Source organism: Larus michahellis, chromosome 7, assembly GCF_964199755.1.
Source record: "Larus michahellis chromosome 7, bLarMic1.1, whole genome shotgun sequence".
In the NCBI taxonomy this organism is placed as follows: Eukaryota; Metazoa; Chordata; class Aves; order Charadriiformes; family Laridae; genus Larus; species Larus michahellis.
The window spans coordinates 49,361,834-49,378,108 of NC_133902.1; the positions used below are offsets into that span (position 1 = coordinate 49,361,834).

The window sequence follows — 16,275 nt, forward strand, 5'->3', positions numbered from 1 at the left end:
TGTTATTGTCCTTTGACTAGAGATTTTTAATAGCCTATTAGAAAGCTGCCAAGGATAGAAATGAAGTTATTCTTGAGCAGCTGTTATCACTTTTTGCTGACGTTCATATCACCTTTATCCTACCGTGGCAGTGTAATTCCTTGTTGAACTAAATCACTCAGAGAAACGGGCATGTTTCTGTTGAATCTGCTACGTATTTGCAGCCGCTGTTTCTCTGCAGGCACGTTCTTTGACAGAATGGCTGTTTCCTAAGAAGGTGAATACGGAATTACAAACCAAAATGGAGAAGATACTAACTGAACGCAAATAGAAGAACACATTTTAAAAACTGTGCATTGAGCTGTTCTCATTTAAATTAAAAAAATTCTTTTCCATCAGCACACAAATGTAACTGCCTTAGCTGCTTGGGTGACCTATAAACTGTATTTCTGTAGCTCTTAGAATGCATCAGGATTAACCAGCAAAACCTTACATCTTTATTGCTTCTCTTCCATGATGCTTAGCATTACCTACAGTTCTCTCCACCCAATGCAACATTGAGCCAGTATTAGTATTAACAGACTCAAAGCCTGGTGGTAGAGCTCAGATATCTGAAAAGATAAAAGAAACCCGTCCCTTCTTCTAATTATGTTTAACTTTTCTTCAGAAGAGCAAGAAGGGTTGGGGAGAAGATGAGCCAGATGAAGAGTCTCACACACCTCTTCCTCCTCCTATGAAGATTTTTGACAATGATCCTACCCAAGATGAGATGGTAAGGCCTCCCCTGCTGTATCCGTTTGCTGTTTGTGTTTCTCACATAGCCATCTCACAGTGGTTTCATAGTGGTCTTCTAGTATCCAGGGCCTAGGCTTGTGGTTATAAGACACCTGTGTGCAAACCATAATCTAATACCTTTCACCAACTGAATTTACAAATAATGCTGGGTAAGCAATTTAGCCCTGTCGTTACATTTCATGACAGGTCGTGTGCTTGTGTTGTGTGTGGTCAGAAATTCCACTCAGGCTGATAACGCGTATTCTCCACGTCTGTTTTAAAAGTGCCATTGGCGTCTGGCAGTAGCAGCAGAAATGGTATTTGGTGGCAGCCTGGGCCCGAGGAGTAGGCCAGTAATGCTGGAGTCTGCTTGAATCCAGAAATAACACCTTCACCAAGAGTTGGAGAGCTTGGGCTCTCCACTCGGGCATTGTGTGTGGTTGGGGTCCGGGAACATTGTCAGTCTGTGCCTCACCATCCATCCTCCATTATGAAGTGCTTTAAAACTCACAGATGGAAAAGCCTACCTAGTGCTATCGTTTGGCATTTTTGGCCTATGTGGCTGATCATCACTGAATGGTCCATTGCCTTCAGTTAGTTCAGAATTCCACAAGGTACCTGAAGTCCCTCTCAGGACGGTGGAAAAGGCTTTGATCTGCCCATCTTTGTCCACGATGCTGGTGATGGTAGTTCTCTGCTGCTAGCTAGGATCTCTTGGATGTTGAATCAGAATTTGCTGTGGCAGATGGTGCAGTGGCTTGCAGAGTCCTTCAGTTGCTCTCTTGGACTTGTGGTGAGAATCTGGGCATACGGCTATGACAGTGGTTTGCATTCACAGTCACTGCAGGTCCTGTCTGCACGTGTCCTCCCCCACCCTTTCCTGGTGCTGTCGTCTCCCTTGTAGAAATCCATCCTCCTGTTTAGCTGTTTCCTGCTTTCCTGCTGGCATCTGTTTTTAGCACTGCCACTTCTGTATCTCTATCCTCTGATTGTAATTACTGCATGCAAAGAAGCAAGGATAGGGGAGATTAATAAATTGTCAGAAAGAAAAACAACCCAGAATGTTCTTGGGGAAGTTTCAGGCAGGAGTTTGGAAACAGAGAGCGAGAAGGGCGCAAATATTTTTGGGACTCAAGGAGCAGAATGATGGAGGAAGGGATTCGGGGGCTTGCTGCTAATCTGTCAGGAAATGTTATGACATTGTGGTGGCAGCAAGACCAGAAGGACACAGCTGGAGTCGTGGACTCTTGCCCTTTGAGTGCTGCGTGTGCTGCTGGCTGCCTGGCGAGGGGCAGAGGCGAAAGGTCGGCGAAGCAGAGCCGTGGTGGATCCATGCCCAGCACAATAGCAGTTGCTCCTGGCTTGTTCTTCGTGGTGTTTAGCTAAATGTTTTGGGGTTAGTTTGCTTTTTGGTTTTTTTGGGGGGGTGTTTTGGTTTTTTTTTTAAAGAAAAACAAAACTGCTTTAGCTCAGGTCACTATTTTTGATTTTTAACATGCCATGTGATTTCAGTGTTTCGTAAATACATTTCTGACAGCGCTGATGTTGTGGAACTAAACTGTTTTCCGCTCCAGATGTCTAAGCTTTATAGAGCGTTTTGGCATGCTGTTTCTTCACCCGCTCCTAAAAGAGAAGATTAAATAGAGCAAGATGCATCTGAAACCCTTTTTCTCTCCCTTTTTCTTCCCCTACTCACTTTGCATCACAGGGGAAAAAAACTCAAGCTCACAAACGTGGCTCCTGAATTCTCTGGCACAGGAGCACTGCCTTAGCAATGTTTGAGCCATGCTGGAGCCAAAAGCTCTTTAACGGTGTTAATTTGGGCACAGCTCCCTGCTCATGTCCTACTACTGCTTACAGGCACGGGCTCAGGCTGGACCAGCGGCAGCGTGGGGAAGCAGCAGTGGGAGGTGGGAGATGTCTGCACAGTGTGGGAGGTGGCACCTTTCCTTGAACCCATCTACAGAGCAGCCATAATCGTGCCTTGCTGCTCCTGGAGGCTCTTATAAAGACAAATTGCAAGATATCTTCATATTAGAAATCCAGAATTTACTTTCGGGAACACAGAAATGCCATTTTCCGATTCCCCCCATACAAACCAGAGTCTCTCCTCAATCACAGAAAAGTTTTATTTTACCCTGAAAGACTTGTAGGCAGCAAATGTTTCCGTGCTCCCTTCAAAATCCTGCAGTTATTTACTTTTCAGAGATATTGAGCAATTTCAGTTAAAAGAAGTGAGAGCAACAGCTGTTTAGTGCCTCCAAAAATTGGACTCCTCCTGCTAGAATGGTTATGTTTGACGGTTATCGTCTCTGTATTCGTCCAGTATCTCTTCAAAGTCCCTATTTTCAGTCTTTTTTGTTCCTAGACACGTCTGTCCGCATTGCAGGTGAAACAGGCTGTCTGAACTTTTACATTTGTATGAGATTCCTGCATTACCAGCGTAATTCCTCAATTACCAGCCTGATTACCTGTAGTTTCTGTTGTTGTTCTAATTAGAACTGTTGATTAGATGTATTATTTGTGAAAGATGAGATGACAAGTGGCAGGCTGTTGAGGCTTCTGCTCTGTCACAAGGCTTCTGGTTGGGATTGATCTCCTTTGCCTTTTTTTTTTCTCCCCCTGGGGCTGTGTCACTCAACATGAGCAACCTCCCCAAAGGGCCACTTAAAGAGGTGGCCAGCTGCCTAATTCCTGCCATCACATTTCCATGGCTCACTCTCCAGCACTATTTAATCTCAGACGCGTGTTCGTTGGCACCTGCACGGTGACTTCCCTGAAGTAGCTGCTCTCCAGAAGACCTTTATTAAGCAGCTGAGAGATGAATAAGCTTTTTAATAATTTTAATGCAGAATTTATTAAAATGTACCCATGCTTTAGTCCCTGTCAGCCTGCCAAAAGCAGGTTATCAAAGGGCTTATAGTTTCAGTCAGTGCTTGTATTTTATTCAGTAGAAATGTGCATACAGGTGAGCTAATAAATACCAATTCCCATAGCTATCGCATGAGTTTGAGTTTTCAAAGTGAGGTTTCCTAGGACAAAGGCCAAGGGGTGAAGAGGCCCGTATAGAGCAAAAACCTTAAACTAAAACTGAATATTTCACGCAGAGGCCAGTCTTCACAGCACCATGGGGGATGCTTGGGTAGCACATAGAAGAGATCTCAGTGTTTCTGGAGATTTGTAACAGCCAGCAGCTATTAGCTGTGGCTACCTGAATGTGGAGACGTCAAAAGACATTACGTGGTGTCAGGCACCTAAAATTGAATACCTGCGACCAACAGACAGGCATAGAGAAGCAAGACTGAATGCATTCTAACCGATGTCAATAGGGAAAGGTGGGCATCTCCAAAGAGTGTTTCTGCCCTCCTGTGCCAGGTGCCTAGGAGAGATGAGATATGTAGGGGTATTTTTTCTCCACTGATTGCAGAGAGGAGACAGAAAAGATACACATTTAAGTGGCTAAAGTTGCATGATCGGGAGGTGTCATCTGGCTCCATTTGGAATTGCAACTGATCTGTGGGGAAGGGAGGGGGAATGATTAGTTCCCCCTTGCCTCCCTCTCCTACGGCCTGTAACTCCATGTGTACTTTGTACTTAACTGCATTTATTAAATATGTATGTATGGGGGAGGGGGTAATTTCTTACATCTGCAGTAAGAAGATCAATTTTCTGGAGTCTGTAAGACCATAGATGTCCTTTGAAGGAGGAACCTACAGACATTAAGAGTAACCCAGCCTGGTTGCAAATGAACTTCAGTGCTTTGATGCTATTCCCTGGTTCCCAGCCTTGCAACTGCTGCAGGGAGAAGTGCAGCCAGGAGTGGATGGCAATTTTGTGCTTGTCTGATACGGCGACACTCACTCACCTGAGCATGCATGTGGTCCTCTAACCCTCCTGCTGCCCTTCCACTTTTTTTCTTCTGTCTCAGAAGCTGCTTCACTGACCGCTGGTTTCCTACTCCCTTCTCATCCTGCTAACTTGCTTTTCCTTTGCAACCTGGTGTCTTGCAGTCCTCTTCTTTGCTAGCTGCTCGACAGAGCTCCTCCGATGTCCCAACTGCTGCGGATCTTGTCAGTGCAATAGAAAAGTTGGTCAAAAGTAAGCTGGTAAGTTTAGTGTTGTGAAAACTGTGTACACAACAGGCCTAATGTGACTCTAGGGAAGGGCTTTAAAGTCTTCCTCTTGTTTCTGGTTTCCTTGCTTTTCACCTTCATCTGCTCTGCTTTTATTAACGCTGTGTGCTCTACTTTTCAGTAGAGTGTCTGATATTTTTGCTCCCTGTGTGAGACAAAGCCTACATCTCACCTTGCCGTGTAGGCTCTGCTCTGCATAGTCAAATGGCCCTTTTGGAGGGGGCTTTGCAGAGCATGAGCTACTCTGCTGTACTCTTTCTGGGGTCTTGTTGGCATTCAAATATTTTACACAGTGGGATGTTTTGTTTGTTTTGTTTTAAAGCTTGTTCTGAGGCACAGGAGTTTTACTACGTAACATGTGAGTTTTTTTGGTATTCTGGCTTCCCTGAAAAGACCCTCTAAAGAGTAGAACTGCTTGAAGTGTCACAGCTGTGCTTTAATTTTACAAAGGTTCACGTGTCACTCTTAATCTGCCTTGTCAACTCTTTCTGACAGAGCCTGGAATAAGCAATAAAAATGCTCTGGGTTTAATTTGTTCTAAAATTTCGATATCCTGCGCTCTGCCTGTCTGGTCCCACGTCTGCTGGACAAGGAGTAAATCCTGTTTCGAATCTTGGCTTAAGTTTTCCATGGAACAGTTCAGAATGTTAATATAAAAGATAAACCTTTCTCTACATGTCCCAGGACCTCTAAAATTAGGTAAATGCTTTCTCTGAGCAAGTTTAACTTAATTAACAAGTTAGGAGTAAAGCAGGGTTATGATGAGCCTACCAAGGTTCATTTCCTTATGTATATATTTGAAGGCTGAAGAGAGTAAATAAAATAAAAAACCCCACAGTGATCATCAAATTACTGTAACTCTGTGCAAGCAGCTTTATCTAGCCAATCTTTTCAGAGGGGTTTGGTATTTTCTCCACTTGAGATGTTGGTACGTGAAGATAGTCTGCGTTCATAGAGTGCTTGATAAGGAGAAAGTGATGAAGGAGCTCTTTGTGACATGGGAAACCGAGAAGGACATTCCCAGAAAGTTTACTCAAAATAGTTTTATTCCATCGAGGGACTAACAAATTGAGAAGTATTTCATTAATCCAGTTAGATGTATTTTCAGAGGATATTTTATTTTCTCTTTCCCGCATGCAGGCTGTTAGGTCAATTGCAGTTACTTTCTAGGGATTTGGGGGAAACTTAATTATTGTGGAATGTTACCATGTATCCATCTGTTTCTGTTTCATTTTTGTGTTTTACTTTACTACCAAGAATCCCCATTCAGTCTTTGGCAGAGAAACACTCACCAGGTGTAGCCTAACACTGGTTCTGATTGAGACACCAGGATATTTTCAGGTTGTTTTCAAATAATTTGGAAGAGTTTTCTCATCCTGGGGCTACTGGAACATCTTTTTCCACCTTCTAGCAAAAGGACATCTTCTGGTTTAGTGCTTTCTTTTTTTTTTTTGGGGGGGGGGGGGTGTCTTATATCAACTTAAAACAAGTTTGATCGTGTTTCACTAAGTCCTGCAGGAAAATATTGCTGAATACTCTGCTTGGTTTTAGACTGCAGTGTTGATTGCAAAACTGACTTGAAACAGGAGATAACGCTGATGCTGAAGTTCAAGGATAACATTTATTCTATCATTCTTTGGGGCTTTTTTAGACCCTTGAAGGAGGATCTTACCGAGGAAGCTTAAAAGATGCCACTGGCTGCCTAAATGAAGGAATGACGCCTTCGACTCCTCCACGAAACCTTGAAGAGGAACAAAAAGCCAAAGCAATGAGAGGCAGGATGTAAGTTGTCTTGCTGGTTTTTCTTTCTGAAATACGCACCCAAGGAGGACATATAGCTGCACTGAAAGAACACTTTGTAGTAGTGAATGAGCACAGAACTGGGAGTAAAACTCTGTTCTGCTTCCTTCTTTTTTTTCTTAATCTGTAAAAAGACTTTATAAGAGCAGTTGCACACCCAGGAAGTTCATCATCATTCTTTAAAATGTACAGCTTTTACCCCACATAGCAAATATCTGTTGCTGTAAAAGCCTCTGTACAGCTAGACAAGTATTACTGAACTGTTTGCCTCGGTAATTCCTGCATCGCCAGAGGTGAAATCAGCTCTCGAAGAGGCATATATGGTTGACCTTGTTAGTTACCTTCAAGGAAAAGAACAGAGAATCCCACTGGGATTTTTTGAATGTGAGAATATTTTTTTTGCCTTAGTTATTAGCAAAGGAAGGGGCAGAATTCAGATGCATTTGTGGTGGAAACAGGCCACTGAAGAGAAAATTTCATTTGGGAAACCCTCATCTTCACAGTAATGGGAGAGGAAAAAAATGGTGACAGCTCATGAAAGCTGTTTTTTAAAATTATCTGTACAGTCCCTTAAATGGAACAACAATAACACTTGTGCCTTTAAAGCTTCTCATGATTAAAGTGTTTCTTAAATGCATGGTTCAGCTGAAGGACACAGAGAACTGGAGAAACAGAATTAAAATTAGATGAAAACAGCTGAGAGCTGTTTTCTTTATACTGCCTCTTGCACTAACAACAGTAACCGCAATGATCTAATCAAATGGTAGACTGAGGGGAAAAATAACAGGTCTCATTGGAGTGTGCTAAGGTGAGAGGTGGGAGAAGAGCAGCCCATTTGTGAAAGATGCCAAGGAGGGAAGGAAACCGAGTCAGGGGAGGACAAGGGGTACTTACAAGTAGAAGCGGAAGTAGGAGCAAAGTGTCACAGGTCTGTGAAAGCCATCATTTGCTCCTGCAGTTTGTTGTAGGAAGCCAGAGAAGCGATACAGTGAGGGACTGGATCAACTCCCAGCAGCAGGCAGGGACGTGACACTCCCGGATGCATTTCTGAATGGGAGAAGTTTTCTCCTAGACAGACATCAGCCTTCCTGCAGGGAACATCTCTGACCACGCCTCTCTCCTAAAAGCTCCTTGCTATTGCAAGTTCTTGGGTTTCTCTGGTAGCAATTTGCTAATTAGATAACTGGCAACTAACTGCAGGTTGCAGTTTTAGTGCGGAGACCTTTGCCATTGTAGGCATAGGTACAGTAACGCTTTCTAGCGTGTGACGCTTCTGGCAGGGGGACTGGCAGCGTGTTCCACGTAATTAGTGGCTGCCTCCGTCCAGATTTCCTAAACGCCAGGATGTTTAGGAGCACCTGCTGGTGGCTTTCAGCACAAGACATCTGTCTCCTCTCCAGCTCCGTTGTGTCTGTGTTCTGTATCTCTACAGCTCTCTGTGTTTAATTCCATCACCATATGAGGCAGCTGAGCTCCCAACTTGAGCTGTGACCCTCCCGTTCCCCACAAAACCACAGCTGAATCCTTGCACAGGCACGGGCAGTAATCTCCTGTGTCTCTGGCAGCATGTGCATGCCGGCAGTTGGCCCTGGTGTTAGGAAGCCTCTATTCTACCAGGCCTGATTGCTGCATTTCTATAGTCTCATTGGGTAGCGTTGTTCAGTATAGATTTAATACAGACTTAAGAAGATGTCCGCATATTCAGATGTATTCAGAAGTGAGGAGGCTCTATCCTTGTTCCAGTTCATGCCATTTTAAATACAGCTGTGTAGTCAATACCTGCTGGTGACCAGGGCAGGCACTTTGCAGGCAACTGCCTGCCCTTGCTACATGTTACCAGGTGAGGAGATGAGTGAACTTGAATTTTTGACAGCATGCATCTTAGAAACCTTAAATTCAGGAGTACCTGTAAGTTCCTGGGTCAGGTAGGCTGACAGGCCAAGGCTGATTTTTCTGCTTCCTAGGAAGAGGGGAGCTGGGGGAACGCTGGTGCGGAGTTGTGGAGGTGCAGTGGAGGTGCAGATCCTGGTTCCTAATAGAGGTGTAAATTTGCAGGGTTAGTCTGTTCACCTGATAGACACCCGGTCGCCGCACTGGTGTTTAATTCACACCCACCTGCCTGCATGTGCTGCAGCATTACATACTACAAGTACCCGCTGCTTCATTTCTAGAGCAGGATTTGGCCAGATGGACCCTTGCAGTAACTCAAACCGAAGGAGGGGCAGTGGGCAGGAGGGAGAGGTTCTCCCCATTCCCTCAGCAGCTCTCTGTGTTCCTGGGCAGCAATGCAGACGGAGGTGGTGCGAGCTGAAAAGTAACCTCCCAGCACGCCTCCCCGGGTGGAGGAGATGTGGCAAGCCTTTCGCAAGGGCACGGTAGGTCAGCCAGCAAGAGGGGACTGTACAACATACGCTTGTTCAGGCCACATGCTGCTGCTTTGTAAAAGAGCTGCCTTTTGCCCCGTGCGTGTTTACTACCCAGGCACACAACTTGGCAGGGCGCTTCGGAGAGCACAAGCATCTGGCATCGCCGCTGCCAGCACAGCCTTCTGCCAAGGGGGCTGGATTCCACTCTCAAATGAACAAGAAGCTGTTTGACCTCTTCCTGCCACGTGTCTTAAGTATCTTCTCTGCTCTGCCTGAGCAAGGGACACGTTGGGAGTGCAGCAGGAGCAGGATTTATTTTCTCAGTAACCTCTCATAACTGAGTCTTCCCTTGCAATGCCGCTCTACTTCTTTTTTTCCTCTAGATATTTTCCGCCAGGCTTTTATCTTAGCGCTGTTTGCCCTCAGCCCTATCATTTCAAGTGGGTCAGTCTGCCAATTGATGTGAACGGAGTGATATTAGGCATGAAAGCACTGCTCTATCTTGTTAGCCTTGTTACTGCCGGAGCGAACTGTAGCGCAGATGGAGTTTATTTGTCATGTGCCAAATCTATGTATTGGCGTAATTGAGAGGCAAACTGTCTGCAGCAAGCTGTAACTTTTTGAAATTGTCCTCGAAAGAACATTATGTGATTAGTCAGTTTGACTTACAAAGGAGGGGCTTTTTTTAGCTTGCTGTTGTTTGCATGCATCAGGCCTTGATTAGATGACTGTCCTACCCAGGATTATTAGCTCTGAAATCAGTGTAAACCAGTTGACACCCACACATAGATTACTTAGTCTGAAAGATTAAGCTCTTGGTTATGACAGGAGTGGGGATTTGTTTTCCAAGTGTTTCAAACTTCCAAATTAAAACTTAATTGCTGAATCTTGGGCAAAGCCAGAGGGACTGGGGCAAGAAATCCTCTCCTGCTTGCTGCAAAGTGGGTCAGGACACGTCTCCATAGCTGTCGGGGGCTGCATGGGGGATGGAGGAGAGGAGAGGAGAGCAGGGAGGGGTGATTCAAAGTACAGGCAGCTGGTTGTGCTGCTGCTCTTGCACCATCCTGGGATGTCGGGGGAAGAGGAATAGGAGGAAAGAGTAGTTGAGGCAATTCAAACTACCCTGACCTGAAATGTGACATTTTTATCATTTACATTCCACTGAGCTATAAGTGAGCGCAGAGTGAGTCGCTTTACGTGACCTGGATAATGGTGGGGTTTTACGGAGAAGTAATATACGGTAAGAGGAGCAAGCCGTAACATCAACGGATATGGTCAAATACGCGTGTGTTCTGTTTTAATTTAGGTTTGTCTTAAACGAGCTGGTACAGACTGAAAAAGACTACGTCAAAGACTTGGGAACTGTTGTGGAGGTGAGCTGAAGCAAACCCTGCTATGCAAAATGTTTTCCCTGTAAAAGCACCATGCTGACAAGTGACAACAAAAAAATACATCATGAGAAACAAACTGCCTTATTTTGCACTCTGCTTCCATGGTCCCCTTCTCATGTTGACAGAAACAAGAAGAAATGCCTTTGGAAACTATTTTTATTTCCATCTAACAACTGTTGTATTTTAGGTTTCAAATCCAGTGTACAAAGGTTTTTCTTGGCTACCCTGCTTGTGACAAACACTTTCTGCTGTAATGCAGCCTTGAGGGCAGTGATGGAGGATAACTTATGCTCCTTCCACTTATTTTCATGCTTTTCTTGTTGTCATATTGAGTAATGGTAACACATACTTTACTTGAGTTTGCACCTGGACTAAAGTCCTGTGTCTGAGCACCTTTCCAGAAGCTGGGTTTGGATCTGTGCTGAGGTGTGTGTGTGGCCTGTGGATTATTGTTTTGCAAAAAACCACTTGAGATAAAATAGTGTTTTGGATTTTTTCTGTTAAAAAACAGTCATTGTTTTTTAAACTTCAACTTGAAAAGACCTGGCGGATCCCTCGGGGATCACCTGCAGAGCCATCTCACATGCAGGGTGCAGGTTTTTTCCCAGCAAGGACTCAGAACTGGAGGCACGTGTTTGAACTGGGTTTTCGGCAATGCTTTTGGCATTCGCTAGTCCAAGGAGAATTATCAGCCATTCTAACAGTGATTTTCAACAGCTTCCAAACTTGATGAACTTTGTGTTATCTTCTGTTTACATCATGCACCACTGGCAAACCTGACAGGGTTGCAGTGCTCCACAGCTTTATAAAGAAACTCAGGAGGTGTGAGAAATCCCATTCATGTGACTCTTTAAACTTACTGCTTGGCTTTGTGCTCCCACAAAATAGTCACGGTGATGAATGGAAGAACTCTGTGCAATCTGCCTTCTTCCTCTTACCAGAGAAGCAAAGAGCTTGATAAACTACTTTGGTTTAACTTTTATCTTCTAATTGCACTTGTCACTTCAATGACATCTAATAACGGTTTGTGTAACTATGGTAGATACTCCAGATAAATCCTTTAAAGCTTTCTTTTAAGCAAACTGTGTAATTTAAAGTATCTAGATGGGTTTCTGGTTTTAAATTGTAAAAAAGGTATTTTAAGTGTTTTCAGTGTAAAAAATCCTGACACTAAACTTTGCTTCTTTGAAAAAAAAAGAGTGTAATTATTCTTTCCTTTTAAATGAACCCTTTGCTAATTGCCGATCATTAATCTTAAAGGGCTTCATGAAGAGGATAGAAGAAAAAGGTGTTTCTGAAGATATGAAAGGGAAAGACAAGATAGTATTTGGCAATATTCACCAGATCTATGACTGGCACAAAGAGTAAGTTTTTGCTTTGGTTCCTTTTTAAGCACCTTTCTAACGGCTTGTCCGTAAAGGGTTGGGATATATGGTGTCTGTATGCCTAAGCTGCTTTTAATTGAACATCAGCAGGTCATTCAGGGCTGAACTTCCAAAGGACATTGCCTCACTTTAAATGGTCTCTGTTGGTTTGTAAGTGCTGCTTAGTAACTTCACAAATCATCGCTACCCTGAATCCCAAGCACGTGTTCTCATTCATGTGCTTTTAGCCACAGTTTCACGATATGCACGGTGCTGATACAGGGCTTTGTCTACCTAATCAAAAATGGCACAACTGCATGACACAAAGCAGCGGTCCTACGTAAACTCCTTTTTCCCAGTGAAAAAATTTTGATGGGCTATAGCTTTGCACTGCCTGGCTTCACGGGAGCGTGTTTGTCGTGCCATCTCTCACAGCTCCAGCTTTATGCTGGGTCAAACACCGTGCCAGGAGCGCTGGTCAGTGTGACAGAAATGTTGGTGCACGCAAGAGAGTCTGCTCTGTGTCAGTGCTGCGCTGCCAACGGCTCTGCCGTTCCTCGCTGGGGAGTCACAACAAGAGGCTCCATGGGAGATAACGTTGTGGTCCCTCCACAGTTCCTGAGCTACTGCTCATAAGCAGTCCCAACATGGCTCCCAGAGAGGTGCTGCGTGTGGGGTACTTGGAGGAAAGCTATTGAGGCTGCCATAATTGTGTCTCTTGGGTCACAGCTGTAGGCTCAATCCGTCCCAATGGTGAGCAATAGCAATGCTGGAAAGTCATGGTTTCCTTCCTATGTCTTGTGGTTCTCAGCAGCACGAACGTCTTCACACACAGCTGACAGGATCATGAAGGCTGACCAAACCAGCAGGATTTGGCTAGTAGGGTGATAAAATGCAAATACTTTCAAGATACTTCTCATGTAAAAGCTGTGACAGGCTTTGGCCTGGTTGATGCTTTTAACTCTGATTTAGGAGCTCTGTTCTGTGAAAATCTTACTCTGTCCTCATACAAGTAGCTTTTGAAAAGCTGCTGGAAACATGAGGCTTATTTCAAACCCTGGGCCATTTCCCCTGTAACTTTATGAACAGCAATGTCTTGCTTATGGACAATATGGTCATCATTTCAACTCTGCCACTCAAAAATACTCTACAGCTCTGGCTAATTAGAACTTGAGCGTGCACATGTAGTCTTGAGCAATGGCCACCAGGCTGGATCTTCCTTCAGCTCTGGGCGTTTCCCTCACCCAGGAAACAAGCTGTCCTTCCCATCATGTGTCCTACAGGTGCTTATCTCATGGCTTGGGCCTGTCCTTATGTTCTGACAGATGCCCTTGTGAGCACAAAACAAAAAATGTCAGAAAAAGCTTCACCATATATTAAGTTGATACCAACAATGGAATGTTTTTACCACTGCCATCATTTAAGTGTGACGATAGGAGTTTTCTGTAACACATAGGGAGGGATTCCCTATTTTTAGTTCTGTGTATCTGGGTCAAGAAGTCTATTTAAATGCAGATCAATTTAACATTTATAGAGGATCGAGTTACGGAAGCAGCTGTATCTGCTGGTAGCGATAGGGATGTTTAGTTGGGACAGCGGTCCAGCGTGCATCTTTTTTTGAGGTTCTGTGATTTCTTGGGACCAGACCATTGCAGGCATGTCCTCTCACCAAATCCGGCTACTGTAGCAAATCCACGGAGGCATTTGAGACAGAAATCCTGCAGTGAAAAAGAGTAAGATCATGGAAAGGGAGGTTGTCAGGATTTGCCTACCAGTATTTCTGAAGCTTAGTTTAGCTGCTTTTACCTCACTTTTAGGCATCCCAGTATATTCTTGGTAAGGGCATTCAAGCTAGAATGACCTCCTGAAAGCTGCAGGTCAAGATAGAGACGGTGTTTATGAATTACTATTACTATTGTGAATGATGGTATATTACTAACCATATATATGCTGAAAAACAGTGAAAAACAGAACATACCAAAACTCCACCAGCAAAAACATGTTGATTTCTTTATTCAAGTGGAAACTTCTGCATCTCTTTCACGTTGACCAGTACTCCAAATCTGCACATGCAACTGAGAACTCCTGGTAAAGCTTCAGTTGAGTTTTCACAAGTGTTTTGTTATATGGAGAAGTTCTACTGTGGGAGTTCTCAGTGAAGGAAAGCAACTCTTGCAATTAGATTGTAATTTTCGCTTTTAAAAAATTGAAACCACTATTAATAGTAAAGAAGAGCAGATAGTTTGCAAGACACGACCTCCGTATTTCACAGCTCTCATCTAATGTTTCAGAAATGCCACCATTAAGGATTGAAGCCAAGCTTAGCTTTTCATTTATTATCGAATACTATAGCTAAAATTGCACCGATATATCTGCAGAATGACTAGTTTGCTGCTGGGATGACCTAAAGAAATATTCTGAAATGTTGATACACTTTCTTTCAGCTTTTTCCTGGCTGAACTGGAGAAATGTCTTCAAGAACCTGATCGTTTAGCACAGCTCTTTATTAAGCATGTAAGTTTTATTTTGTTACCTATCTCTCGTATAATTGTCACTTAGGGTGTGATGACTCCTTTCCGAAAACATCTGTTTGTGTCAGCTTGATACTTTTAGATGTCTAAACTTAATTTAAATGTGAAGTAGCCTTATAGTTATGCATCTTCAGCGAGCAGCTGGATTGAACTAAAGCACTAATCATTGCCTTCTTCAGACTTCTTATTTTGGGGGCAAAATTGGTGTGGCCAAGGACATCTGCCAAAATATAATTATGGCAGGTACTTGCCAACTACTACAATTGACATGTTCGTGTGATATTAGCTAGAGCAGAACACTATAGCAAATTTAAGACCCACCAGTTTGGGGACAACATTTCTAACTGGTTACCCCCATGGAAACCTCCTCTTGCCTAAGGTGCAGGAGTGGAGCACAGAACCAGTTACCGATTTACTTTCCTACTTCAGCAAACTAAGTCTTTGATTAAACCAAAAATAAGGAAGACCAAGCAGAACATCTTAGCAGCTTTCTTCCAGCTTTTAATAGCAGGATGGAGTGGTGGCCAATATCTCACCAGGCTGCTGTGCATCTTGCTTTCACAGGAGCGGCGGTTACACATGTATGTGGTGTATTGCCAAAACAAGCCACGATCTGAATATATAGTAGCTGAGTATGAGGCATACTTTGAGGTAAGCATGGCTCATTGTACATTACTGCTACATACGGCTGTGAGTCCTACTCAAGTAGACCTGTGGGGTCTGTGACCTTCGGGGTTTGTCTAAAACAAATTCGAGAAGATTTTGGTACTATATGTGCTGCTAAAGTCTCCACTACAGGGAAAAAAAGTTATTTCATTTACTTCAAATTCTCATGTTGTTAATTTCTAATAAATATTTAATCCAGTACTAACTGTCTGTGGCCCTCAGAGTGCCCCCACTGCATTGATTTCTGTCCAAAATAAAATAAGACTTTTTAATCTGTAGTCTACAAACAGGGGAGGGGGCAAAAGTCGTTGGAGCTGGGTGGTGCCTCTCATAAATTCCCGATAACTTTGTCTGTTTCAAGAAATCTTTGGGACTAGACACATTTAGATATTAATGCGAAAAAAGCTCGTTTAACAAGGGAAAGATGTTTCATTTCACCCAAGGGCATGAGGCATGTTCTGCAGGACTTGTTTGTGAGCTAATCCCTGCTGCAGTGGAAAGAGCAATCTCCAGACCTCGCAGTCCTGCTCGGTCAGCTCAAAGGGGGAAGGGATCCTGTGCTTTCCAGTGCCTTCCAGCTCGGTCATGACTTTTACCCAGTCCTTGCCTAAATAGGATATGCCAGATTTTTAAATCCTCTAAAATTCCCTCTTGCAAACAAAAGATTAAGAACAGACCAACTTTCTGTGGAAATAAGCCTCTGCTGAGGCATTTTATCATGTTCTCTGTCTTACTCTGTGATTGTTTGCAATTGTTTTTAATCCTCGATTTTTAGGAGGTTCAACAAGAAATAAGCCAACGGCTAACCATCAGTGACTTTCTGATCAAACCCATTCAAAGAATAACTAAATATCAGCTTCTTCTCAAGGTAAGTGGAAAGATGCGGTTAGGACTAAACTATGGTCTGCATCTTGCATTAGATGCTGTTATTTTAAATCAGCCTTAGTTTTAACTGAGGAATAACTTCACCAAATTAAGAGGAAGGAGGAGTCTGCTTCTTCATGGGCATACAATGACAGAGTCCCATGGAAAATTTCCAGAGAGCAGGAGGACCACACCTGTAGGAGTAGTTTGCACTCAATGATAATCAAAAGGGTTGTTTTTTTTTAACTTACTCTTGGAATTTTTTTATAGAAGAGTAAACTTCAAATAGGAATTTTCTTCCTTTGAAGTAACAGACCAAACTTCCGTTCAATTTTTTAAAATTGCAATAGAGATGCAGAGAGGTGTTAATAAAGCCTGTCGTTGGTGCTGAATGGTATGTTTCTAAC

The 16,275-nt window shown here is 43.4% G+C and overlaps 1 protein-coding gene across 13 annotated transcripts in view; it reads left to right on the forward strand.

Moving 5' to 3' along the window:
* Window positions 1–16,275, forward strand: part of KALRN (kalirin RhoGEF kinase) — a 522,320-nt gene that overhangs the window by 466,001 nt on the left and 40,044 nt on the right. For 7 of the 13 annotated variants that reach the window (XM_074595384.1, XM_074595391.1, XM_074595387.1 and 4 more), the window contains 8 exons: window positions 647–751; window positions 4,764–4,859; window positions 6,538–6,668; window positions 10,359–10,425; window positions 11,704–11,807; window positions 14,252–14,321; window positions 14,903–14,989; window positions 15,780–15,872. In XM_074595384.1, coding sequence (XP_074451485.1) covers window positions 647–751; window positions 4,764–4,859; window positions 6,538–6,668; window positions 10,359–10,425; window positions 11,704–11,807; window positions 14,252–14,321; window positions 14,903–14,989; window positions 15,780–15,872 — 753 coding nt within the window. The remainder of the gene's footprint in view (window positions 1–646; window positions 752–4,763; window positions 4,860–6,537; window positions 6,669–10,358; window positions 10,426–11,703; window positions 11,808–14,251; window positions 14,322–14,902; window positions 14,990–15,779; window positions 15,873–16,275) is intronic. The other 6 variants (XM_074595388.1, XM_074595394.1, XM_074595398.1 and 3 more) reach the window with 3 other exon arrangements.